This window comes from Drosophila subobscura, chromosome A (genome assembly GCF_008121235.1).
Source record: "Drosophila subobscura isolate 14011-0131.10 chromosome A, UCBerk_Dsub_1.0, whole genome shotgun sequence".
NCBI lineage: Eukaryota > Metazoa > Arthropoda > Insecta > Diptera > Drosophilidae > Drosophila > Drosophila subobscura.
Genome location: NC_048530.1, coordinates 10,471,740 through 10,497,528, shown reverse-complemented (window position 1 = coordinate 10,497,528; position 25,789 = coordinate 10,471,740). Strand labels below are relative to the sequence as shown.

Below are 25,789 nucleotides of genomic sequence, written 5' to 3'. Positions count from 1 at the left end.
CGAGACATGGTCACAAATGCGAACTTATCGATAAAATATACCGTCAGGGTCTCGTAAGTATACCGAAATATACCATTGCATCTTCAAAATATACCGCAAATATACCGTAGTCTTAAATCAGATTCCTCGATTTTGATGTTCTATTTGATATTACTAGCTTGCAAAGACTTTCACCACTGAAACAATAATTTAATCCGATTAAAGAATCAATTTTTCTTATTATTAATACTCATTTTTATTAGATTGTATGCCTTGTGATCTTATATTTTACAAATTTACAATCGAAACTGGGCCAAACATTTGTGTTGTATCTAACATACCACATGAACCTTCGAAATATACCAAGACATAGTTATTTTTTAAATATATACCGCAAATTTACCGATGAGCATAATATTTCTCAATTTTGATATTCGATACCAGCGATTACGTTGCCATAAGCTTTTGGGTATGAGCTGGCTCCATCTGTATACTGTATGATTAGTGACGGGAACTAAACATTTATCCATTTCTCGACACCTCGGCACCTGACGAGGACATTTACGTTGACAATTGTAGTCGTATTTTTGTCATACACCGCTGGTGGAGCGCCAGTGTGAAAAGCCTCCGTTGACGACATTTTAAAAATAAACAGTCGATCAGGAATATGTTGCTGACATTGCTTTAAATGTGCAAATTGGAGCATTTGATAAGAAAGTGAAGAAAATACCCAAAAATACTTACATAATTACACCACCCGACACGAGTTTTCCCCCAAGGAACCAAACCAACTTTCTGAAAGATGCGGTTTTTGCACTTAAATATTTCGATACTGCAGGTGCAGCATCTAAGATATTCTTTAGCGCCTCTATCTATCGCATTTCTTACTCGTGCTCGTGCAGCTTAAAGCTTTTAAGCTTACAGCTGTAAGTAGCTGTTAAACGCTGTTTTAAATTGGCTTTCTCAGGTATCGAAATAGCATAGCTTCAAAAGTCCATATTCTGCCAGATGCCATACTTAGGTGGACTTTTTGGGACAGTTGATTTCGCTATAAATTATGGTTTCGAAATACACTGCTTTCAGGCATGATTATTTATGAATAAACTCAACAAATTTTATCTGAAAATCCACGTTTAGGACTTGCGCCAAATAATCATCTACTGGAATAAATCAAAAGCTTTAAAAGGTATAAAAAAGACTGGGCAACGGTTCTAATCCAAGCTTAAATTATGGCGATTATGGCGTGCAATTGTGATGCTTTTATTATGGTAAACAATAGTAAGTACATTTATGGTTGTACCATTTTTGGTAACCACATGCCTTTTCCATAAAACTGCGCATGTGGACTCTATATTTATGGTACTAAGGACTCTCCATGAATAGCTGAGGAAGCTTTTCCATTCAATTGAATCTAGGAATCTACATACATATGGACTTATGTATGTATCTATTTGTATACCTTTCTAAGTAAATAAATGTACACATGTAGCCAGCTGCTGAAAATGGGTATAACCGTTTAAAGGGGAAATCAGCCAATGTGGGACATAGTTTACGAAAACGGTACATTATGAAAGGGAAACATTTGTCATAAGCAGTTTTAAAACGACAAGGCTCCGCCATCAGGCAACCAAAAATACATTCAGTATAAGTACATACATACAATCATACACATACATGCGTATAATAGTTTGTCGGGGAAGACATCAAATGTGGGCCGTATGTAGTTCACGACAACAGAGAAATGTTAAATATGAAAGGGGGAACTTTGAAGGGGTGGACGATTATGGATTATTCTGACATAGCACGTGGCTCGTGACAGCAGCTCTGAGAAGTATTGTTGTGATAAACAGTTCTCAAGTGTTCCGGCTCCAAAGGCTCCAGTGGCACTCCCAAGGAGCGCAACCGAAAGTGCGTGTCCCTTCGGTGCAGCGGACCAACCATTAGCAACACGCGGAACGGCGGAGCTGGAGCTTCCATCCAGAAGGGCAACTCCGGGTTTTATTTGTTTACTTTTCCTAACAGAACGGTAGAACAGCAACATTACAGTTTGCAGTGGCAGTGGCAGTGGCACCGTCGTAACAGGATCCGAGCATCCTCTGTTAGTCGGTTTAATGTTTCTGGCCAACTATCGGGAGCAGAACGAGACGAGAGCCGAGCTGTGTACGTACGGGCCATGCCTGCCTCTGTCAGACGGCAAGAGAACGCGGTTCATTTTTAGTCGAGGCTGCGTAGTCGAGACATCGTGTGTCGTGTGGCGAGTGTCGTTGTTCATTTTCCGCAGTCGGTGGGTATCGTCCCGTCGTTGGTGCTGTCGCTGTAGCTGTCACATCGCTGTCAATGCTCTTGTCGCAGTAGTTGTGGAATCGTGTGGCCTCGTGCATCGCTTGCCTGCATCACCGTCGCTTTTTCCGTCTCTCAGTCGAGTACGTGGTCGAAACGGTCGAGGTCGAAGCTCGAAGCTCGAAGTCCGCAGGAGTAGGAAGGCAACGGCAAAGGCAAAGGCAAAGGCAGTTCTGTTTTTGGCAGCAGCAGCACCAGGAGCACCAGGAGCCCACACCCAGCAAAAAGCGGTCGGACACGGACACGGACACGGACCACCACGTGCGAAGTAAGCAGCCAGTGCATATGTATGCGTACGTACGTAGAGCTCTGCAAAAACGTGGGGGAGCAATTAATTGACAAATTCGACGCGCAATAATATCTGCCAGAGATCAGGCTGATCATTCATCTTTTTTTTGGCGTGCAATTTTTTTGTCGTTACTTTTGGGCAGCAAAGTTCCAGCTTCTTCTCCAACTCACCATGGGCCCGGAATAAAATACAACGCCGCAGATGCAAGTGCCACAATAGGCGACACGCCAAGTACAAAGAATGGAATTTAAGGGATTTTCTGTGTCAGCAGAAACTGTGTCATTATGGCAATTTAAGTCCAGTTTGTAGTCATCCCAAATATACGATTGCGATTCCGTTTCTCGTGCAACTGCTTCCCATTCGATTGTCCCTCAATGAGCACCACTTGAAGCCAGAGACCCAATCGGTTCTCTGCACGGAACTAAAGTTCCAGCCGAGAACACAGCATATACACAAATGAAATAAATAAATACGATTACTATACAGTACAACAAATAAACCGCAAGCCAAACCGTCAATGACATTTCCACTGCCACAGCGGTAAAATATTGCGACTGGTAAGTGAAAACAATTTAACAACAAGTCAAACACTTTCGCACAAGTCTGTGTGTAGCTGTTTCTCACCTACACCTCGCACTTACAATCCCGTGGAGCCATTAGGCGACTCAAACCATTAACTGTCCTCAATTACCCATAGATTTAATACGCGTCTGCAACGAACATCAGGTGCGATGCCATCTTAATGCCCTTATGGCCAATCTTTCGAGTGCTCTTCCGCTTTGTGTGTGATTTGTTTAGCTTGCGCTGATAGTGCCACATGTAATTGACACAAATATTGTTGATTATTCGAGACTCGGGCATAGAATTTAACACGAGTTCTATTTGTTGTTTGCAAGCACCCAAATTATTTGAACAGCTGCACTTTCGGGTACATGTTTGCAATGTGGAACACATTAAAAATTTATCTGGCTTGATTTGACGTCAAAATGTGTACAGAACCTCATATCCCTTTGCATCTAAATGTGATTCAAAGGGATTGAAATGGAAATAGTAACGCAAAGGGTGCCAATTATTTAAACAATTGGTGGATTTACTGTATATTTATTTGGTCAGATCTTGCATGTAATAAATGATGCTCAAGGAGTGGAGTGGAGAGGCGTGCACATTTGTAAGGAGCTCTTTTCAAAATCCACAGCCCCCCGCTCATACCACTGGCTGTAAGTTGTTGCTGTTGGGCCAAGGATGTCTGAAAGGGAACCTTTTCTCGATCCTTATGCCAGAACTAGGTCAAATTATGATATTTAGGTTTTGTTTTCCTACTGGACAAAACCTGCAGTATGCCGGCCCAAATTAAATCAAAGTGAGACCTAGGGTGATGGGCCAACACTCCAGACCCTGGGCTCCGTAGACTAGCTTAGAATTTGTTATACCCGGCACTCAAAGATTTAGGGGGTGGATAGGATTTGTAACAGACAGAAGTGAACGTTTCCGACCCTACAAAGTCCATGTATTCGCTTCCAGCTGTTCCGGACTGTTAATTCAATTAAAACCATAATTTACTGATGTTTTCGTAGCGCCAAGTCCATTAGGAACCGTCACTTGCCGTCTGGATGAAAGCAAAGATAGGTTTTGGTTATTCAACATTGGAGTCGATCTGCTCTTCCTGTAACCCTCCTTTGCTTCTCGATTCCCGATTCCTGGACTTACTCCGAAGTCTCACCAGTTGATGGGCCGCGATGTGCAATCATTGGAGCTTCTGTGAGCCTCTTTAATTAATTAAGTAATAGGAAAATGTCAAAATGTAATTGTCATTTTTCAGAACAAGAGCTGCTCGAAAGTAATTGGTGTTTCCCTCCGTGTGGGAGGAATCCAGGTAGGCGTTAGGCCAATGGCGCGTAACTGCATATCCTGGCACTCCATGGCCATGGGAACTTGCTTGCTGTCTGTCTGCTTGTATCGTGGTTGTTGTTGTTGTTGATGATGTTTTCGACCGCCATTCAGCGGCACACAACATCGCACCTCTCGACTCGGCTCTACATACATAATTAAAGCGTGTTATCCTTGTTGACTCTGCTATTAATCCCCTCCAGCAAGTCGCTCCACTCCAACTCCAACTCCATTTCCATCTCCATTTCCCATCCACAGACTATACTCGTACATGGCATACCTTAACCTTATTCCCGCTTGTGCCCGGTTCCCCTCGTTCGAATCAGCAGCATTGCGGGTTATGTGTGTGTACGAGTATGTGTGTGTTTTGGGCTAGAGCTTCCAGTAAGTCTCAAATTTTATTAAGGCGAAAAAGTTAATAAATGGAAATTTCAAATTGTTAAATTGTTTATTTAGGATGGCCCCAAGCACAACATACACCCGCCTCAACCCTCCCCTCCGCAACCACTTCACTTCTCCTGAGTGCAGAGCATAACTGTTTTTTTTTGTTTTGTGTTTTCTCTCCGCTTCGCCCGCAACTCCGACGACTGCGATGTACACACGAGATGCATATGTATGTATGTATGTATGTCTGTAGCTGTTGGCATATTTTAACACGTTGACATTTTACGTGTATTTTCCAAAGCTTTCAAATTGGAAAAGTCGTAACTCTGCCATTGAGTTTCACTAGTTGGGATTTTTGAGAATAAACCATGAACAGAAGTTCCTTTGAATCTTTTATTACTTTTTGTGGAACTTTCATGACAGCGCATTCAACAGGATAAACGCCATTTTATTTCATATTTGTGCATATTTTTCTTGTTTGTTTTGTTTTGTTCATCAAGGTCACAGTGCACGTTCCCCCTTAGAGTTTCTTTGTGCTCCTGTCTTTGGCAGGAACTTCACTTGGTAGAAGAGTTATGCTTGAATAGTTCGACAAATAAACCTTTATCGTGAAAGGAATTGGCACAAAAAAAACAAACTGCATTTGCATAATACAGTTAAATGCACAAGCAATCAGAATATGGCCGGTACCGGCAGAGACTATGCAATGCAAAGATATTGCATGAGGAGCAAATGCTTTTTCAATTTTCGTTTGACGCTTCATTGGTAAGGGCGCGCGCGCGGGGCTAGCACTTCAATTCTCTTTTGGTCTATCCTTCGCCTCTGAAATGCTACTCGGCTTCGTCAATGCATCGGCCAGCGCTGAAGTCTTTGGTGCGGCACAGTGGGGACTCAGCCGTAAAGAAGTGGCAAAAGTCGAAAAGTTGTATGAGCGCTTTGGATATTCTATTGAATATACGCATCTAATCAAATCCTCAAGAAGATTTTAACTCAAAGTTGAAAATTGTTTCAGTGTGCAAAAATGCATTGAACTCTCCCATTCACTTATTAATTTAGCACGTTGAAATTGTCCACTGTGCCACGGGTCTGAGTTGAAACTTCCACCTGGGCAGCAGGATGTCGGTCAGAGACGAAGCATGGGCGAAAAGAGAATTGAGTTCCCGCGCGCTCCCCTCTGTCTATGGGGCGCAAAATCACACCCCGCCATAGAAGAGCTTTTTGGTTGAGAAAAGGCCCTGGTTAAGTTATTGCTGCATCAGTTTTGTGCCACCTGGAGCCGTTCGGGGGGAGAGGAGTTTGGTGGAGTTTGGATATCGATACTTAAGCATATCCATCTGATTCCTTAAATACTTCTCACGCCAATGGGGAGGAAGGTGGCGGTACCATGTGATAGCACATACAAAAAAGCGATGGGAAAATGCAGTGGAGGTTCGTAATGTGGGGGCTGTGTCTTCATCCTCCCTTATCACTACCCGACTGGTACCGCTAAATTAACGCTCATCAATCAATCAATCACCGCTCAGATGCGCAACAAGGCAAACAATACATCAACCAGCAGTTTCATCTGCAGGTTATGGGTTGGGCATGGGCCAACGATTATGATTTGACTTAACGGGGCACAGCTCAGCAAATATCATTACGAAAACAAATACAATTTCCAGTGTATTTCCATTTGTATCCATGGTATCCGCATACATATTTCTCTTCCATTTCGATTAATGTTCCGCAACTCGCCAAAAGAACTCGAACAGCGAGCGAAAATGTTTCCTTAATACAAGAGGTTTTATGGATAAAATGCCAGTAAAGTACATGCACATAAATACATATGTACATCCGTTTGTACATATGTATGTACATATGTAAGAGTTTTATTTGTCGCTGACTTAAGTATTGAGGAAAGCTTCCTATTTTGGCTCTTCCGCTTTACACACTTCCATCAGAAACTCCTTTTCTTTTTAGGTTTCTTTCATTAAAAGCCCAAAACTAAAATGCAAAGTGAATGAAATGAAATTGATCGGAAAACTTTGCTGACGCTCAGCGAACTTTGCATCTCTGACAACATGTGGTACTGAGAGCCATAGCCGATATTCCTTATCTTTACATAAAAAAATTGCTATTCTGCTTTCGGGATGCTAGAGCCTCACAATAAAACGAGATATTTAACACGTTGCAAACGAAACGTTTACCTTTTCATACATTCCTGAGTGAATGCAGCCAAGTGACTGATATTTTCAAGGCCACGAGAACCGATTTAAAGAGAAAAGACGCGGCAAAAGTCGAAGAACTTTGTGATAAATGAGTACCCAGAGCAGAAAAAGTAATTGATAAAAAGTTATGCACTCAAGATGTGATTCAGTTTGGTATCTTTTATGGTTGTGTTGTGTCTTGGCTTTACAAAAAGATGTCATTACATTTTCTAGTAACTTCTAGTAATCTGTGGTTCGTTTCCGGCTTATGCCAGTCATTCTCGCACTCTCGTGCCACTCTCTTACCAGACTGTAAAATGTATGACACAACAGCTGACGGGCATGCAGAAGCCCGCGAGCCGTGAAGTAATCACGAAGCAGTTGGAGGAGGCAAAAACGCACCTGCAGCGTGTGGGAGCCCACTTTAGGGTCCAGCCCTCGGGGCATCGTCTGAGGCACACCCAAGCCACTCGGCTAGACACTGCCAGCGGGAACGTGTCCCAAGCCCCTGCCCTGCCCTGCCCTGCACCAAGCCAGAGCTGAGCAGCAAGCTTACAAAATCCCCCATCCCGGTCAGAAAATGTCAAGGCTAAGGAGGCGACTACCAATCTGCAATGTGCGACGAGTCGTAGACTACTTTCCGGGGCCCCTCACAAGCCGCCCTCGGTCCAGAAGCAGCAAAAATCAAAGCCAAAGTCCAAGAAGAAGATACCCAGAGGCGGCCCCCAAAGCAAATAAAAACTTTTCTCTTTTTTTCGTGACAGGGCGGGGAAAGACTAAATCTAGAAGTTCTCCGTCCGAGTACTCGATGGTTTATTAATAAAGCAGCTGACCTGGCTTTTAATAAAGAGCGTGAAAAGTTGAGGGCTGCAGCATCAAATTTTGATTCCAGAGTGCTTTGATGTCACACTGTTGCAAGTGCTCTTCCGCGCCCACAAAAGGCGCCGTACCGTAGAGAATATTCATATTTATCAGATCCCCGAAAAAGGGTTAGAGTGGATCATTATTGTACGCCTCTTTTTAAATACAAACTTTATAAGAGATATTATTTCCGATTACTTTGCAGCTCCTCCACAAAATGCCAGCTGTGATCCACACAAACAGTTTTCATCGAGCGTTGATTGTGACAACTATTGAATAAACAAAATACAATTATTGACCATAAGCACTCGAAGACATCGACTAGGAAAAGCTCTGCATTGAAATGGAATTGTATTGTTCATTGTTTAAAGGAAATCAGACTGGAAATTCAATTAGCAAATACAGAGCTGTGTGGTAAAGCCATAATCTGAGTGAACGCAATAGAACCTGACTGATCCCGGACAGGCACAAGATTGTCCCATAAGCCAAGCGACCGCCTGGAGGGTGTCACAAACTTCAAGGAATACTTCTTGTCGGGTTGTCATGACAGCCTGAAATAAGGTAGAGATTGAGAGACCACCGAGCCGACCTACGACCAGGCACAGACAAGACACCGTTCAGTCAGCGATAAATGGTACCTGCAATTGAACGCCCAGAAAAATGTATGCCGAGATAATCAGAGCCAGGAGCAGTCACTGACTTGCGACACAACAGCACCATTCCAGCCCCATACTGTCCCTTCGCTCGAGGATCAACCGATTGTGATGACATAAAATGGCCAGGAACTAGGCAAGAAAAATCACTTGCCGTGGAGAACTGTTAGCGCCTGTCTCTTGTCCATCGGCTACGGTTTGGGTGGATTGCTGTCAGAGCTCGAGTGATACTGAGACCGGACACAAGCAACAATAAATCGGTCAAACAAATCTTTTCAAATCTACTTAATTGGACAGAATGAATTTCTTGGAGCCACACGTATCATCTAGAGCCGCCTCTGACGCCGTCAAATGGTTGGCTTATGGCCTGGGATTTCTCGTTATGCTGCCAGGTGAGTGCTCTGCTAAATATTCATAAATACTCTTCTGTAACTCTGGGCGGGTGAAAGAAATGGCAAACAATTGTGTAATATTTCATTCGAGCGTCTAGGCTGTACCAGCAAATAATATTCAAGACTCAGAAATGCTTTGGCAAGTATCAAATGTCTATGGAAATCACTCGGGCCTGTCCGCTTATGGACACAAGCAAAGAAATCGATTACCAGCACCCAAAGACTTTTATTTGAAAGGGTTCACTTTCACTCCACCACACAAATCTCGCAGTGAAAAGAGCAGAGAATGAGTAAAGCCAAGCAACAGCCGAGTATCTTCCATATCATGCATTGCCAGCTAATTTGCTGTACCAGAAGAGATTAGAGAGTAGAGTGTGGAGTGTGGAGTGGGGAGTGCAGAGAGTAGAGTACTTCTCTTGCCGTGTTCCGTCTGGGGCTGCAATGATGCGCTCTGTCATTGTACTCCCAAGTATTTTAGACATTTGCATAAGTAGGCAATGTCAGGGAAGCACTCCAACATACTCGCACTCGCCCCAGCATGTGTCTTTCGTTGCTGCAGCTTTGTGTGCTGCGAAGGACAAGTCTGTGCTGGGCTGTGCTGTGCTGGGCTGGTCTGGTCTGGCTGCCTTGCAGGAGGTTAAGCAAATGAGGAAGTTACCGTGCTGCTTGATTTCTTACCCAGCAGCATGGGGAGATAGCCGTGAATGATGGGGAATCGAATGGAATGAAGAGTGAAGCGACGCGCCGCGCGTATACTTAAGTGGATGGTGGGATGGGGGATGGGGAATGGGGAATGGGTCTCGTATGCATAAGAAGCTTATTAATGTCTGGCGCGTACCGCTTTTGGTTACACTTTTACCCTTTGCCCAGGCTGCGAGCGTGTCAAGACGACTTTGCAAGAAAGTGCATTAGCATAAGTCACAACTAACGAACCTATATACATACATACATATGTACATATATACATATACACATATGATTATATATACATATGCATGTATGGATGGATGGATGTCTGAATAGCAACTGGAAATATTCATGTGCCTACCACAAAATCAGCAGCCGAAAAACTACAAATGCAAAAGATCAAACTCGTTAAAGACTTAGCAGACCTCTTCATGTACATACATATGTATGCATGTATGTACATACATATGTACATACTATGTGCTCTGGGTTATGCCAATTACGATCCCTAGACAAAACACCAAAACAAGCAAGGGCGAATTCGCGTCACTGCGAATTCCAAGCGCGAGAGCAAACGCAAAGAGAAAACGAAGGAGGGCGAATTGAGAGCGAATTGAGAGCGAGAGCGGACAACCGATCGGCGAGAGAGCGTCGGGGAAATTTCCATCCAACCTCCGCCGTAAAAGGTGTGCGAGACCAGACGACGCAGAAATCAAATTCTTGTACCATTACAAGTACCATATCCAATCACTTATTAACCTTTACTTATAAACAATAAACATAAACCCACACATATTTAGTTATTGCTACCAGTAGCAGTTCATCAAACATCCAATGTGTTGCACATTCCTCCATCTTAAATCTTTTTCATACAACTTGAAAGTAGTCGTCAACGAGACCACCTTGTACAATTTCGTCGTGGGTGCATGGATGCATCTGCAGGAGAAATGCAGCAGAGAGCGCATCTGGCCTCAACTTCTTAAATGCTTTACCGCTGCCACTCACGCTATTGTAATCGGGCAAGCAAACGCCATTAGACATCAAGTGTTTTCCCTCTTTCTGAATAATTCAGGCGCAGCACAGCAAACGAGGGAAAGTGCTGCAGAGAATGCAGCCCGGCTGGGCCGTACCTTCCCTGGTGTAAATATTTGATTAGCAACTTCTGGGTAGGGCAGGGACGTGGCACCTCCACTGTTATGAAGCATGCTAATTGTTGGCTAATGTGTAACTAATTGATGCGTTGGCAGTGCCGCCATTGAACTTACTTCGGGGTTACTCTGCGTATATTTAGAATTTGTAGAATGGAAGTGGGAGGGTAGTGGGGCGGGGTGGTTGCCAAAAGAAAACTGTAGAGTCTTGGACTCGAGAGGCTTTCCAAGTCCTCCAAAAAGTCCGTAGATGACACAGGAACTCAGGGGGTCTCGTTTTTCGGACAACAATGCGAACAGAAGATGTGGGGATTCCTGAGTGGCTGCAGTGCAGTGGTTCAGGTGGCAGGTGGCAGGCAGTCTGCCATTGCACGCTGTTGAGCTCAATAGATGGTTTGATTAATTGGTTGACAGATGGACACATTGTTAGCAGAAGATGTGCAAACAAACTACTTGACATCGTTGTATGGCTGTGCCACTTTGAAAGGTGAATAAAGAACACGACAGACAATACCAGAGTGTCGATCAGAGAAGAGGGCACCGCGCCCGCGCCCCCACCGTTCATCTTTATGCCTCAGCAAATTGTTGTCATGTGGATTTTCTGCCAATTAGTCACTGCTGTCACCTGTTAGCGCCAACAGGATGCTACATTTTGTTTTTGGTTGCAAAAGCAGCACCAGCACCAGCACCGCTAACAGCTTGAGACCTTGTCGCAGCCGTTGCATTAGTCTAGAAAGTAATCGGCCAAGAGCTGAAAAGAGTCGTTAAGCAATCACAGAATTCGAATCAAAGAAAGGAAGGTTTTCTGCCAAATCACAATCTTCACAGAAAGAGAACTTATTAATTAACATTCTTAAATGAAACACACATCCAAAAGCATGCGTACTGCTTGCCAGAATATGCCAGAGAAAGTAACAACTTGAAGAGAAATGTATTCTCTGTTTGCTAGATAAGTGCACAGAGCACAGTGAAGATGAGGCAGGGGGCAGGAGACAGGAGGCATACTCAAGCACTATAATAGTGCTATTAGCACGTTGTGTTTGCCTTCTGCCTGTGTCGTCACCGTTGCAATAATTTCCATGTTGTCGCCGGCTCCTGACTGCACCCAACGGATATGTCTTCCGGTGCTACTTCTGTCTCTTCTTGCCACCCGTTGCCGGAAATTGTGGGGTCAACGGCACAAGCAATGAATGCCAAATGTGGGTAGCAGCAGCAGCAGCAGCAGCAAGAAAATGGTTAACTTTGCATCGAACAAAAGATACCCTAACTCCAAGACACAGACCCGGCTGGGCTATTAACAAAATCTTTTAAGCTGTATTCCGTTTCGGGACCAAAAAGGAATGCAAAATCTTTGGCCTTTGGGTCATGGAATGTGCAAATGAAATTGTCAGTTGTGCTTGCATTTTACGTAAAATTCAAATACATTTACAAGCCGTATACCGAAGTGCGACATGTGTGCACCAGCGACTGATTTTCTGCTAAAATGTTACCCCGTTTTATTGTAATTATTTCTATAGCTTGCTTTGCCGGCCCCCACGAGAAGCGCTTGCTGCATGCACTTCTGGACAACTACAACAGCTTGGAGCGGCCTGTGGTGAATGAGTCAGATCCCTTGCAGTTGAGTTTCGGACTAACGCTCATGCAAATCATTGATGTGGTAAGTAATGCAACAAACCATAAAGTAAATTGCCATCTTGCAACAAATGTTTAAGGTATATTCAACTGCGCCAAAGTGTGGGCAGGGAGAGTCGGAGAGTGTGAGGTGTGGGTGAGTGCGGACAGCGAGAATTAATTGGATGAAACGGATATAAGGTGCGGCCACGCTCGTCCAGATAAGGCTCGTCCGGCATTGTAAATAGTCCTTTCTCTTATGTAAAGAGCCTCGAAATACGCTAATTAAATGGCACAGGCACAGGCACACCGTCTTTCCTTGTCGATTTGCAAACAGTTTGGGATTACAAAGCGAGAGAGAGAGAGAGAGAGGCGGCTGGTGAGGGGGGCTAGCTTGCGATTTGAATGAATCGTAGTGAAGTAGGGCAGACGGAATCCGACGAGGTGAGACAACGAAAGAAAACCGCAGTGGAGAAAATCTAGGCAATGGCCAGGCGGTGCCCAGCCATACAGGAGCCGCTCATGGATGAAGCTATAGACATCAAGCTCCACCCATAGACCAGCAGTCGTTGGGCCCTTCTCTACAATCCAAAAGATTCAAAGCTTTGCTTTGTGATGCTTGATTCTACTTTGTCAGTGGAGGCAGTGGAGCTAACACGAATGCTTTGAGTTGGCAAAAAACATGAAAAACTGACCAAACATAAAACTGAAGTGCGATGAACCCGTGCACATACGATTTTAACTTATTCTAACTTAAATAATGTGTGCAGGAAACTGAAGTGTATTTTTACAAGTAAGCAGCTACGTTATCCAGACAGGTTTTCATTTAATTAATAACATTTAACAGCTATCTAATTCTGTTTTATTTACTCTCTTTGCAGGATGAAAAGAATCAATTGCTCATAACAAATATTTGGCTTAAGCTGGTAAGTTTTCTGTGCACAAGTACTGAACAAAATAAACAAAATAGTAATGAGCAATAATGCAAAAAATATATATATCTAGAAAAATAGTACAAAAATGATAAAGAATCATCTTTATTGAACTGCGGAGCTCGAAGCTGCATTCAAAAATAATTTTTCTTAACCATTATACCCATTTTTTTTGCGAAACTCCGCCTGACTTTTGTGCTGTCTCTTATGTTACATCGATTGACGATATACGATGTAAAAACTGGCATATAAATATTCTTAAATAAAAATATATGTAGTTAATGTTTGTTTTTCATATTTCAGGAATGGAATGATATGAATCTACGCTGGAATTCCAGTGAGTTTGGTGGTGTGCGGGACTTGCGAATTCCGCCGCATCGTTTATGGAAGCCGGATGTTCTCATGTACAACAGGTGGGTATAGAAATATTGTGCATACAAATGTATGTACATTGTAGGTGCAGATAAAATGTTACCATGACCGACTAGAATATGTAGTTATATTTATACCGGGTTCTCAATGAGTAAAAAAATGGGTGCCGGCCGCTATTTGAAGCCAGAAGCTTGCTTTTTCCATTTAAATATAATTGCCGAAAGACCATAATGAATTTGTTAGGCAACTTTCATAGTTATCTGTGTGAAGGAACAACAACCTCTAGCTATGTTCTAATGTTACTTTTAGCATCTTAAATATACCCCTTTCAACCACAAGACCCCTTTTCCTAGAATAAAATTGTAATGGAATTCCATTTGATGAATGAATGCATTCGGTTATACTTTAAAATTGCAGTGCGGACGAGGGCTTCGACGGCACTTATGCCACCAATGTGGTGGTGCGCAATAACGGGAGCTGTTTGTACGTTCCTCCGGGCATCTTCAAGTCAACGTGCAAGATAGATATCACTTGGTTCCCATTTGACGATCAACGATGTGAAATGAAATTTGGATCGTGGACCTACGATGGCTTTCAGGTGAGTGAACCAAAAAAAGTCCGAGCACACTCCCCTGTGTTCCAACAGGGATGGGTCTCCGAATGCAACCTTTTATAAGCCAGCGCAATATTCGCGCCCACGCCTGTATTCGGATCGTTGTGCAATGCGCCAAAGCAACGGTAAATGTAAGCACGCATAAGCGACGGTGAACAGACGAGGGAGCGGGAGAATGGAAGCCGCGAATAGTCAAGAGCCGCGGCGCAGCGGCGCAGTGAACGAGAGATTCGACGATTAAAGTAACGGAATCTCTGGCGGCCGCACTCTCACTGAGCATACCCTCTTCAACTGTTTTTTATTTGCACAAAATGTATTTGTTGGCAGCAAGGCGACGAATATGTAGATGTATTACACGATTTGTGTTGTTTTCTAATGAAACGCAATAAACAATTATATTTAAATCACGTCCTGGGTCAACAATGTTTAAGATGCCAAGCTTTTTTGGCACCTACATATTTTTGTCCAAAATCGAGTAAAAACCAATTCGCAACCAAATCGATCATGGTTGCAGTTGAAGCGGCAGGTGCAGAGAGAGAGTGCAGCAGCACTGCCGAAGGCTAGCCACACAGTTTTGTGTTCAAATTAGCAAACAAGAAATAACAGCGTTTAGTTATGATTTTATTCTATTAATTTTTCACTTTGACAGTTGGATCTGCAGTTGCAGGACGAAGCTGGAGGAGACATTTCCAGCTTCATAACAAACGGAGAGTGGGATCTGCTAGGTAAGTTGAGAAACAGGGGACACCGAACATAGTCTGGTGAGATATGTGGGAATAATTAATCTCAATTTGAATAAATCACATGTCGATGCAAATGTAATATCTCAATATTTAATCTTTTCTTCTATATCTAACTCATCATCTGTCATTCAATTCGTTCCCATCCCAAAAAACCAACCACCAGGTGTGCCCGGCAAACGAAATGAAATCTACTATAATTGCTGCCCAGAACCTTATATTGACATAACATTCGCCATTTTGATACGACGCAAAACCCTTTATTATTTTTTCAATTTAATTGTACCGTGCGTACTAATTGCATCCATGGCACTGCTAGGGTTTACGCTTCCACCAGATTCTGGTGAGAAGCTCTCACTTGGTAAGTGTTGTCCAGTCCTACACACTCTATCTCCCCTTCCTTCTTTTCTCAGCCTCTCTCTCTCTCTCTCTCTCTGTCTGTTTTCCACCCACTGTCAGTAGATTAATGAACAGTTTATGGCTCGGCTGAATCCAAATCTAATCAAATCAAAGCACCAACTGAAGCAAAAACCTGAACTTTTCCAACCTATGTACCTGTTACCCAGTTGAAAAATTGCTCAAGTGTGCAAATAATTTTGCTCAACTCAATAACGTTGTTATCAAACGTTAATCAGGGAAATTACGAAAACTCTGTAGGGTTAGTGAGTTCAGTGCTCTGTGAATAAAAAAGTACGAACACAATTGGGATGCACTAACTGAAGTAAGGTAGCAAAGTAGCCGGGAATTAATTAGCTGCCAACCCCAGGGAAAAGAGAAAGATATGTGGAGCGCAATCCTCATTGAAAAACATCAAGATTCAGATTAAAAAACGAAGCGCAACCTCTGAAAAAACAAACAAAAATCACAGGGAAAACACAGATGCCAGCCACACATTGTACATCCAATCTGCCCCTTTTCTGATTACATACAAAGAGGATGGACAGAGTGGTTTTCAAATTATACTTAAAACTTACAGAGCCAAATTAGCCCAACGAACGAGGATCTACATATTTAGCGTTGCTAAACACTCCTTAATAAGTTGGGTTTCACAGCACTAGAAAAAAAAAGGGGAAAGCGTGACAGTAAGAACCATAAAGACCCCCCATGGACCGACTACTTAGCTCCCCAACGGACCTTGAGGTTCAGCGCAGAGAATATGGTAGTAGTTTTTTATTGAACGCGGCAAAAGCAAAAGTGAAAATAAAACACAGCACCACAATTACCATCACACTCCCATTTGTACGTTCATGCATAAGTACCAGAATCTCAGCAGCAGGAACACTGAGGGATCAGCCGGACCAAAAAAGACCCCTGAATAATCTTCTGTTTCTCGTATCTTCATTTGGGTTGTGCTCGAATTTGAGCAATTTGGCACTCGAGTAACTCAAGGATAAATGTAATAACTTCACAATTTGTATTTGATTTCATGCTGTCTCTCTTCCACCCCTCTTACTGAGCTTGTGTTTCCTCAGCTGACCAGCGCAGCGACTGTCATTTTAATTGTGTCTTGCGTATTTCTAGGAGTTACTATCTTACTATCGCTCACAGTCTTCCTCAACATGGTTGCCGAGACAATGCCGGCGACCTCCGACGCCGTGCCGCTACTTGGTAAGTACAGACTGGAAAGGGAAACCTCCGACTCCCACAACTAAGTACTACTTATCTAAAACTTCTTAACGCACTCTCAATTCACTCAGAAACTAATCAGCAAAGATTCTAATTTTCCGCGCAGCCACGATCGATGCCTCAACGTTTGTATTGAACGTTTTTCTTACGTTATATTTGTCGTCTTTCTAGTACGAAGTTTATGATTTCCGAAAGTTGGGGCACACACAATTTAAATGGACTGCAAGTAACAATTCAATGTCAGGGCTTTCGCAAGATTCAATAAACTGTACACTTCGGCACACACGCACACACACACACACACACACACACACACACAGAGATTTGAAGTCGCAGTCATACAATATTCTAACAACAATTAATGAACGTTTACTTGCCCCACAACGAGCCCACTTCCAAATGAAGAGTTTTAAACCAAATATGGGAAAACCAGTTTTGATGCATAACTTTTTCACCGATGAAGTTTCTTCTGAAAGAACGAATAGTGTCATCTGATAATCCCGTTGTTCCACGTTTCTACAGACATTTTTTGGATTGATGGCCCTGCACTTTTGTGGCTGAGTTTTCTCCTGATTTCCGTGGTGGATGCAGCAAGGAATGGCTGAGTTTTCCTTTGTTAGCGGCATGCTGGCTGGTTGCTTTTTCAGATCGGGAAGACGCTGAAACATTGCCCTAGCTAGACACTGCACCGTGGAAGTGAAAGCAGCAGTGCACCACAAGATAGCCGGGATAATGCAGTGCCCATTGCCCAACCGGGCCCTTAGGGTTCAGCTGGAAGAGCTTTGTTTTTTATGAATTAAAGTATCACTCCAGCCTGTCGATTTCGAGATTCGAGGCGATCATTTCAAGCTCATATTTCAGCAAAAGTTGGGTCAAAATATGGATGCGAGTTTCTTTTAAATGCGCGTGTTTTGCATCAAAACTTTTGATGTATCCATCAAATGGTTGTAATGTTGCGCCAAATATGTTTTGTAGTTTGTTCTTTAAATGTAATTTAAACATCTGTCACACGGAACGAAAGCTCCTGGACCAACAACACCTACAAATGTGCAGGTTAGCTGAGACTGCAGCAGTTTTCCCCTTTTGTTTTTGGATAGTTTAATATGCGGCGAAGACTGGTTGGAACAATTTTTCTAAAGGGTCATCTTTCTAGCAATCGAAAACATGATTTAAACAAAACAAAAAGTGCCGAAAAGTAAACTTTTGCTTATTCAAATACATTTTTACATCGATATTAGCTAAACATTTGGATATTTTTATGGTCATGTTTCTGTCAAATGTAAAGGCATTGTGGCATTTCAACTCTACTTTCATTCTATTGGAGAAGGCGCTCTTTCACAGCTGAATGAACAACGTGCCTCCAACCAGTATGCCAGTATGCCAGTAACTGGAATCAGAATACAATAAAAGATTGATAGTCCATCACATCCGCCAAATACCCATTGTTTTTGTTGTTGTATGTTGTCCCGTCAGTTGCCCATTCGTCCGGTCTACAGTTCCACAACTTGCTGCTGGTCACCGGGTTTGAAGATTCGTTATGTTTAACCGGCACAAGCCAATGGTTCACATTATGTATTTACTCGAACATCAAATCAAACTCGAATCAAACTCGATTTTTCTTGTAATTGAAGTGGCGGTGTTGGGCGCTCGAGCCACATGAGGAGTCAGTAAGGTAAAGCGGAATACATTCTCATAAGCATTCATTTTGTTGAGTTATGGAAACGATCTCTCATATATGTATTTAAATAAATGCCCACGTATACATTGACTTAGTTTCACAATACTTATCGTGTAAATACTGCGTACAAACTGCATGCCAAATCCAACCCGCCCACCCACACAGCACTGTTTCCACTCCAGAACATTTGCCATCAACTTAAATATTTATCAGCACACAATACATACAACCAAATACATAAAACAACCCACCAAAATACATATCTACATGCATTTACTGTGTATTTATGGATGCACGTTGAATCATTGAGAACACCGAACACATGCGCTCACACAAATTCCCGAGTGAGTTAAGTGTACTTATGCTACATAGGTATACATATGTACATGTGTACATGGTTGATGTACGCAATATGTACATATGTATGTACATATGTATGTACTTTTGTTTTGTAACGAGGACTGGTATGGCCGCTGAACCCGAACCCCATTCTACCGAGCACGAGCTCATCATAGGCGTACTCGTAGATGGTCAACTCAATGCATCTTCAATAAAGTTTTCATTTGATTTATTTGATTTCCTTTTTTTTCGTTGTAGCTATCGCAACACATACATGTGTATGTATGTATGTACTTATATTCATACCCATTAATGTATGTAGATCAGATCAACATTATTCGTATGCAATCGTTCGTGAAATTTCGATTATATTTTATGATTTTGGATTTCTGATTTTGTTATTTCCGATTCTGTTCCGTTCTGTTTCGCTTGTGCCAGTGAGGTTTTTTGCTAGGGACCACTACCACATAATGTAAAAGAAAAAATGTTCTTGTTGGCATGCAGGAACACAAATGTGCCCAATCCCATAGCTTGACCTTCCTTCACCTCAAGTCCAATTCGTCCCCCAAAAAAAACATATGTATGGCTAAGTTCCAGTAGCAATTCCGTGTGTGTAAAGAACGTGTCTGTTGACTCGTTGTGCAATTAAATTGGAGGATGGCAGCATCTAGAAGCTGATTAAGCGTTCCAAGGAACAACTGAGAATGCACTTCAATTGGTTAATATTAAATATTTATTCAACGATGTTCGACTTTTGGTAGAAATAAAACACAGCCTTGCATTACATACACAACACACAAGAACAACAATTTCGATGTTCCAATTGCCGCGTTCCACACCAACTAGGGATGGTAAATAGTGTAGATACTATCGTTTCAAAGTGAGGATACGACCTCAAAGTCAACACAGCTTTGGATAAAAACACAGCCACAGGGAAGCCACATACACACATATTTATGTACACCAATATTTAAGCTTAAAACCCAGACAGGAATGGCATTGCTGGATGCTGAAGTCGACAATCTTATTGGTGCTCCTTAACCACTACGAAAACACACAAAAGGGGAGACAACAATGTAAATACTAATGTCAAATTATGTCAATTATGTACAAACACATACACACATCTATACAAAATGCATACATCTAGTCCTACATATGTACGACTATGGCCCAATACTCTTTGTTTTAGTTTATTTCTTTAATCTGCCTTGTATCGTTATCTGTCTCTCTCTCTATTTCAACCAATACTTAGTCAAGCTGTAAATATTCTTGAAAAAGTTCTGAGTCGTCTGATTGCTGGTGCTGTAATTATTATCTTCGAACCCAGACTTATAGCTATGGCAATACACATTTATCACAGTGTTCCATGCTATCTCTGCCTTGCAGTATAGATTGGACTTTCTGTCTGGTGGATTAATGCCACTATCCTCACCAAAAATTTCTACACGTCGGTTGCCCGTACGCTTCGAGCTTGATCCTTTGACCTTTCATCATTCTTGCCCAACATAACAAAAACAAAATATCGTTCCACTGTCTGCGGAGCAAAATATATGACAGATGTGAACTATCTTGACTGGACCGTATATTTGTACTATAAAATAAATACATGCTCTATAAATAATAAATAGTTGAATAGGTCCTCAAACTACCAGATATCGACCGGAATTTGGATGGCGCTTAAATTGTTTCAGCTAGATAAAATCCGATACTATCGTTAGAATCGCTTATCTATTAATTATGCCCGGTACTCGAAGAGTAAATGGGGTATGCTGTATTTGTAGTTTATTCCATCTTGTGGGACCCGATATCTGTGCAAGATTCTCTTTCAGACGATTCGTTATTTCTTTTGTTCGTTTTTAATCGCGACGTAGTGTTGTAGAATAGAAATCCTGTTAATATTATCATTTTGTATGCTACTACTACATATGACTACATATGTTTTTAAAGCTCCAACCACCCACCATTTCCATTTGTTTCTCACAAATGTATGTATGCACTCGTGCTCTGAACCAATGCCATATGTACATCAGATTAGCATCTATACGTAGCAAACTCTTGTTTGTCTTACCTATACATGTAAATATCATTATTTTACACGACATACATACATACATGTACATACCTACATACCTGCATACCTATTAAGCAAACGTATGTATTTCTCATCATATATCTTTGTATACACGTTAAAAAACCAAAGAGAAAACAACAACATGTAGTGCTCCTCTCCTACGTGTGCGTTCATCAAAGCGTTAGACTAGCGGCCGTACACAGAAGAACTGAAAATGTCATACTTAAGAGTCCTTAGTGTTCCATGCAACTGATGCGATAGGGTGAGCGTGTGTGCCCCAAGAAACATGTTTTGTAGAGCCATACATAAACTCACTTCCAACTACAAATTGTCGCCAGTCGCAGTGATTCTCAATTTGCAAACAGTTGACATACTCAAGTCATTTTCTCAAAATACTAACTCATCGTTACATAGCATAGACCATCAGTTTATACTTTTCCCAGCGGAAGTTTCCAATTCGTTTCCTTCACATTCAACTCATACATATGTACAGACATACATATGTACATATGCTAATAATGATGTTATCGAAAACTCTGTAGATCATTCAACCGATCGATTAATAATGATAGATTCTTGGTCCGTTATCGGAGCAAATTTCCCTATTCAAAGAGAAAACTCCCTTCAAATATCCATACATACATATGTACATGTGTATGTACATATCTATTTAGTATTTAGCTCCCATAATTATATGTTACATTTAGTACAGAAGCCCATTTGCAACCGAAGGCTTGATGATAGCTAAACAGTTGACTGTCCCCATCGAAAAGGCGAACTCTGTGTACAGCTTTCCATTATGGTTTGATCATGTTATTTTTTGTTTCTTGCCCATCACTGTGCATAACATAAATAAATGAACTTTAATATTAACGATAAACAAGCAACGTTTTTTAAATAAAACAAATAAAATAACAACTCTCAAATCCAAATGCAACTTAAATGAAAGGAACAAAACAAAACCCACAACAAAAAACATAACCATTACAACAAAATCCTTTATGCTTCCACCACCATAGAAAACGTCTTCAACAATCTATAGCTCAAAAAATGGAGAAAATTTTAGATTAGATCTCGATTTTTAAACAAAAATGATGATTGCGGATAATTGGTTGTACACTAAAAGAAATGACGTAACAGCAGGTCGACGCATTAGTCAATTGTCAATTGCCAATTGCCAATTGTCTAAAGGTGAGGAAAGTGAGGTGAGGGTGTGTCGTCGCCTCAAGCTTCCAACAGTGGGAGGGAGATGAAAAACCTAGCTACACAAATGAGCGGCTCAGTTCACAGCCAGAACTCGAACTCCTGTGCCAATGGCGGAGCTGAGATTTTGTTATGAAATGAGCCACAAATTTGATACGGGCCAGGCCGCCTGTGGACCGTACCGTAGGACCATTCAACCTATTAGTACAAATATGATCGTGTATTTAACTGACGCGAATTAGATTGTAAAATAACAAAGCATTCACTTACGTAACAGCTTAACTTAATTTATTGTTTTTCTCCTCTCTTTCTCTTATACTCGTACTCCTCAATAACAAGAAAACAGAATTCAACTCTTTTTCTTAACTCTTATTTCTACTCGCCTTCAAATACACTCAAGTGGACTTACACACACACACACACACACACACACTTGAACATGCAAGGCAAACAATTTAGTATATTCAGTGTCTTTCCAATTTAACAGTAATAACCACAAAGAACACACAATTATGTACATTATATACCGCAGACATGCGTACATATACATATACACACACACACACACACACACACACATAAACCGGACGACACAAGAGGGCGCTTTAATTTGTTTGAAACTCTGTTGAAAAAAAAAGGGCATACATAAACCACACTAGAACGCTGACAAATACTGACCCGCAGAGGTAACTAACGGCACTTACGAGTGTGTACACATGTACAGTGTACAATGTACAATGTACATATGTATGTACATGCAGCTGTAGGTGCGATTAGGATGCAACGGAGGAGCGGTCAGTCATGCTCCAGTCATCGATATCGATTTGGGACTAGGCTAAGAACAAAATAAAAAACAAAAACCAAAACAAAAAGAAAAAGAAAAAGAAGAAAATCCACAAAACGAATCGAACAATTACCACAATGTTTGTGTCATTTTTGTGTCCTTCTAGGAACTTATTTCAATTGCATTATGTTTATGGTGGCCTCATCAGTTGTGTCAACCATACTTATCCTCAATTATCATCATAGAAATCCAGATACGCATGAAATGAGTGAATGGGTAATGTTTATATATTCAAATTAACATAACTAACTACTTACTTATTTTATAAAAAACAAAACAAAAAAACAAAAAACCAAAAAACAACTTCCATTGCCGAGTCTTAGTTTTCGAACAATACCAATTACTTTTTAATATCATTTACTCATCTGAGGTTTACGCACACAAACAAACAGATGTTTGTACATACATTACTGACATCCAAAAGTATATCTATAATTTTTCCATACACTTTTACCTCCAATAAACTAAGCCCCAATATAAACACATACATAAATGTACATACACATGCATACACACAGACATGCATACATGCATACATATGTATGTAAAAGTAAGTGCGATCAAGCACCCTGCCCCGCATGATTGCACAGGGAACGAGCTTTCTGGCATAGAACAAGTTTACATACATAAACATATGGTTACATAAATATGTATGTACTTACATACATAAATAAATATATATGTAAATGTGGCTTGTTTTGCAGTGATCTGCTTCAATGATCCAAATTAGTTCCATTTTCACGACAATTTTGTTATTGCAAATGAGGGCTCACCGCCTGTGCCATGCATATATTTACATATGTATGTACATTTTTGTATGTACATAACTGTAATGTGAATCATATTCAAAGTGTTACCCGCCGAAGCTACGATAAACATATACACACATATGTATGTATGTATGTATGTTTGCATACTTTGAGCAATACCTTGAATTAACATCTTCTCGATCCGGACTCCATGGTCGAAGTGTTGATTAGTTCATGCAGAGCTCCAGCATCCGCACAAACACGCACTTCACTTCACTACACTAGTACTTACTACACTGTGCACTGCACTTCACACGCTGACGAGTCAAGAAAATGATCAAATACACACCTTAATCCATGCATATGTGCATACATATGTATTGTACATATGTTATGTATGTACAAAAATATGAAGATATGTATGTGTGTTGATGCCACATTGTACGCACAACAGGGAAAGAATAATAATCAATAACGACCAAAGCGACATTCTGACAAGTCAATACATATACATATTAATATTTACTTATTTATACATATGTATGTACATATGTGCTTGCAGAACTTGCCCGAAAAAACTCTCTGAAAATCACACTTGCACGTAAATGACTTGTATATACATATCTACATACACACATACATATATACATACATACATACATACTTACATCCAAGTACAGTTGCGGTCGCAATATTCGAGCTTCAAGTAATGACATTCTACGAATTCGTGATTTTTGGATACATAAATGCACACATGTAGATCAACGAACGGAGCGGATCTGTATTACCAATGTATGTACGTAGGGAAGTGCTCCGCTGTTGCGAGCAATGATGCTCTTAAGGCTACACGCTTTCGCTTACAAAGATTTCCGTTACTCTTGTTATGTACATAAAATCAGTCAACAGACAAATGTCGAGAAAGAAATGTAAACTCTGCGTGCATCGAATTAAAAGTTCGTAAAGTTAAAACTGCCAGAGGCTCATCCTTCAACATGGTCATAACCATTAAGCTTAGCAACGGTAGCCGCAATTGTTTGTGGAATAAAATAAAATATTTAATGATTTCTTGACATGGTCATTAGTGGAAGGCTTTTACGATGACCGCAGCTGTACATACATGTGTATGTATGTATGTATGCATGTATGTACATATGTATGTAGGTTTCCATTAATAATAACTTCGCAAGCAAGATACGAAATTGCAGCTTCACGGCTTTTGTGGCTGTTAATGATGATTTTATATAGCAACTACTTACATTTGTATGTATGCTCTTGCAGTTCTACTGACTGCCTGGACTGGACTCCTAAATTTGTCTAAAAATTGCCAGAGAACAACTCAAGCCTCTCTGCAATCAATGCCAATTCGTGCATTACTTGGCACTTTTCCAGAAGCAATTACTTTCTTTTTGCAAATCGCATCGAGAAGCTTACTCCTATTCTCGTGTTTCGGGGCACTCGTACATACAGTACTTGTACACTCTGGCATAACAAAACCCAATCAGTGGAAACCAAGTGAACCTGTTTCAGTGCAGCTATCGAGCTATCTAGTGAGGCAGATAGTCTGCACTATAATTTGAACAAAACACCAAAGATGTACATACATACATATGTACATACGCATGTATGTACATATGTTCATTTGTATGTACGTATGTGGAACATAATTGTGTTCGTACAAACAAGCACATTTCTATCACATTTGCCACTCTTTTCTGGATATTGAGAATAAATCATAAACAAAAACACCTAGCCCACAAATAATCATGTCTCCCCTTTCGCACAAAGTGACTTGAAACTTCTAAATAAATCCAAATAATAGAATAAAAGTCAACTTAATATATAAAGTAAAGTATACAGTCGAGATTTACTAACCGTATAATTTTTCGCTCCTAATAGTAATAAATAGTACATTTGCTTTCGATATTATTTAAGCAGAGCAATTTCGGTTCTTATCATATTCATATTTATTACTCGAATTGCATTTACTCGTCATATAACTCTTCCTATATTATTTCATATACTCGTAACTAACTACCTGATTAAGACAATAACACCACCAATAATCTCACAAAATTCTTATTTTTCTAACTTAAACTCTGGCCAACTACTACAAATACAACCAACCAACCAACCAACCAACCAACCAACAACTACGCTAACCGGCAACTCAACTACTCTCAACGCTAACAACTCAACTTAACT

General features: G+C 41.0%; 2 protein-coding genes across 5 annotated transcripts in view; one reads left to right on the top strand and one right to left on the bottom strand.

The window, feature by feature from the left end:
* The first annotated feature begins 1,873 nt into the window (after window positions 1-1,873).
* LOC117903283 (neuronal acetylcholine receptor subunit alpha-7) overlaps window positions 1,874-25,789 on the top strand; it is a 27,444-nt gene continuing 3,528 nt past the window's right edge. The window contains exons 1-11 of one of the 4 annotated variants that reach the window (XM_034815203.1): window positions 2,149-2,587; window positions 2,751-3,165; window positions 8,132-8,971; window positions 12,324-12,463; window positions 13,299-13,343; window positions 13,653-13,762; window positions 14,139-14,319; window positions 14,984-15,059; window positions 15,241-15,435; window positions 16,596-16,682; window positions 22,945-23,054. In XM_034815203.1, coding sequence (XP_034671094.1) covers window positions 8,878-8,971; window positions 12,324-12,463; window positions 13,299-13,343; window positions 13,653-13,762; window positions 14,139-14,319; window positions 14,984-15,059; window positions 15,241-15,435; window positions 16,596-16,682; window positions 22,945-23,054 — 1,038 coding nt within the window. In that variant the 5' untranslated portion in view covers window positions 2,149-2,587; window positions 2,751-3,165; window positions 8,132-8,877. Of the gene's footprint in view, window positions 2,588-2,750; window positions 3,166-8,131; window positions 8,972-12,323; window positions 12,464-13,298; window positions 13,344-13,652; window positions 13,763-14,138; window positions 14,320-14,983; window positions 15,060-15,240; window positions 15,436-16,595; window positions 17,600-22,944; window positions 23,055-25,789 lie in introns of those variants that run through there. The other 3 variants (XM_034815206.1, XM_034815205.1, XM_034815204.1) reach the window with 3 other exon arrangements.
* LOC117903287 (abscission/NoCut checkpoint regulator) overlaps window positions 25,767-25,789 on the bottom strand; it is an 18,731-nt gene continuing 18,708 nt past the window's right edge. Inside the window, exon 5 of the mRNA XM_034815212.1 lies at window positions 25,767-25,777. The gene's annotated coding sequence lies outside the window, so the exon portion shown is untranslated. The remainder of the gene's footprint in view (window positions 25,778-25,789) is intronic.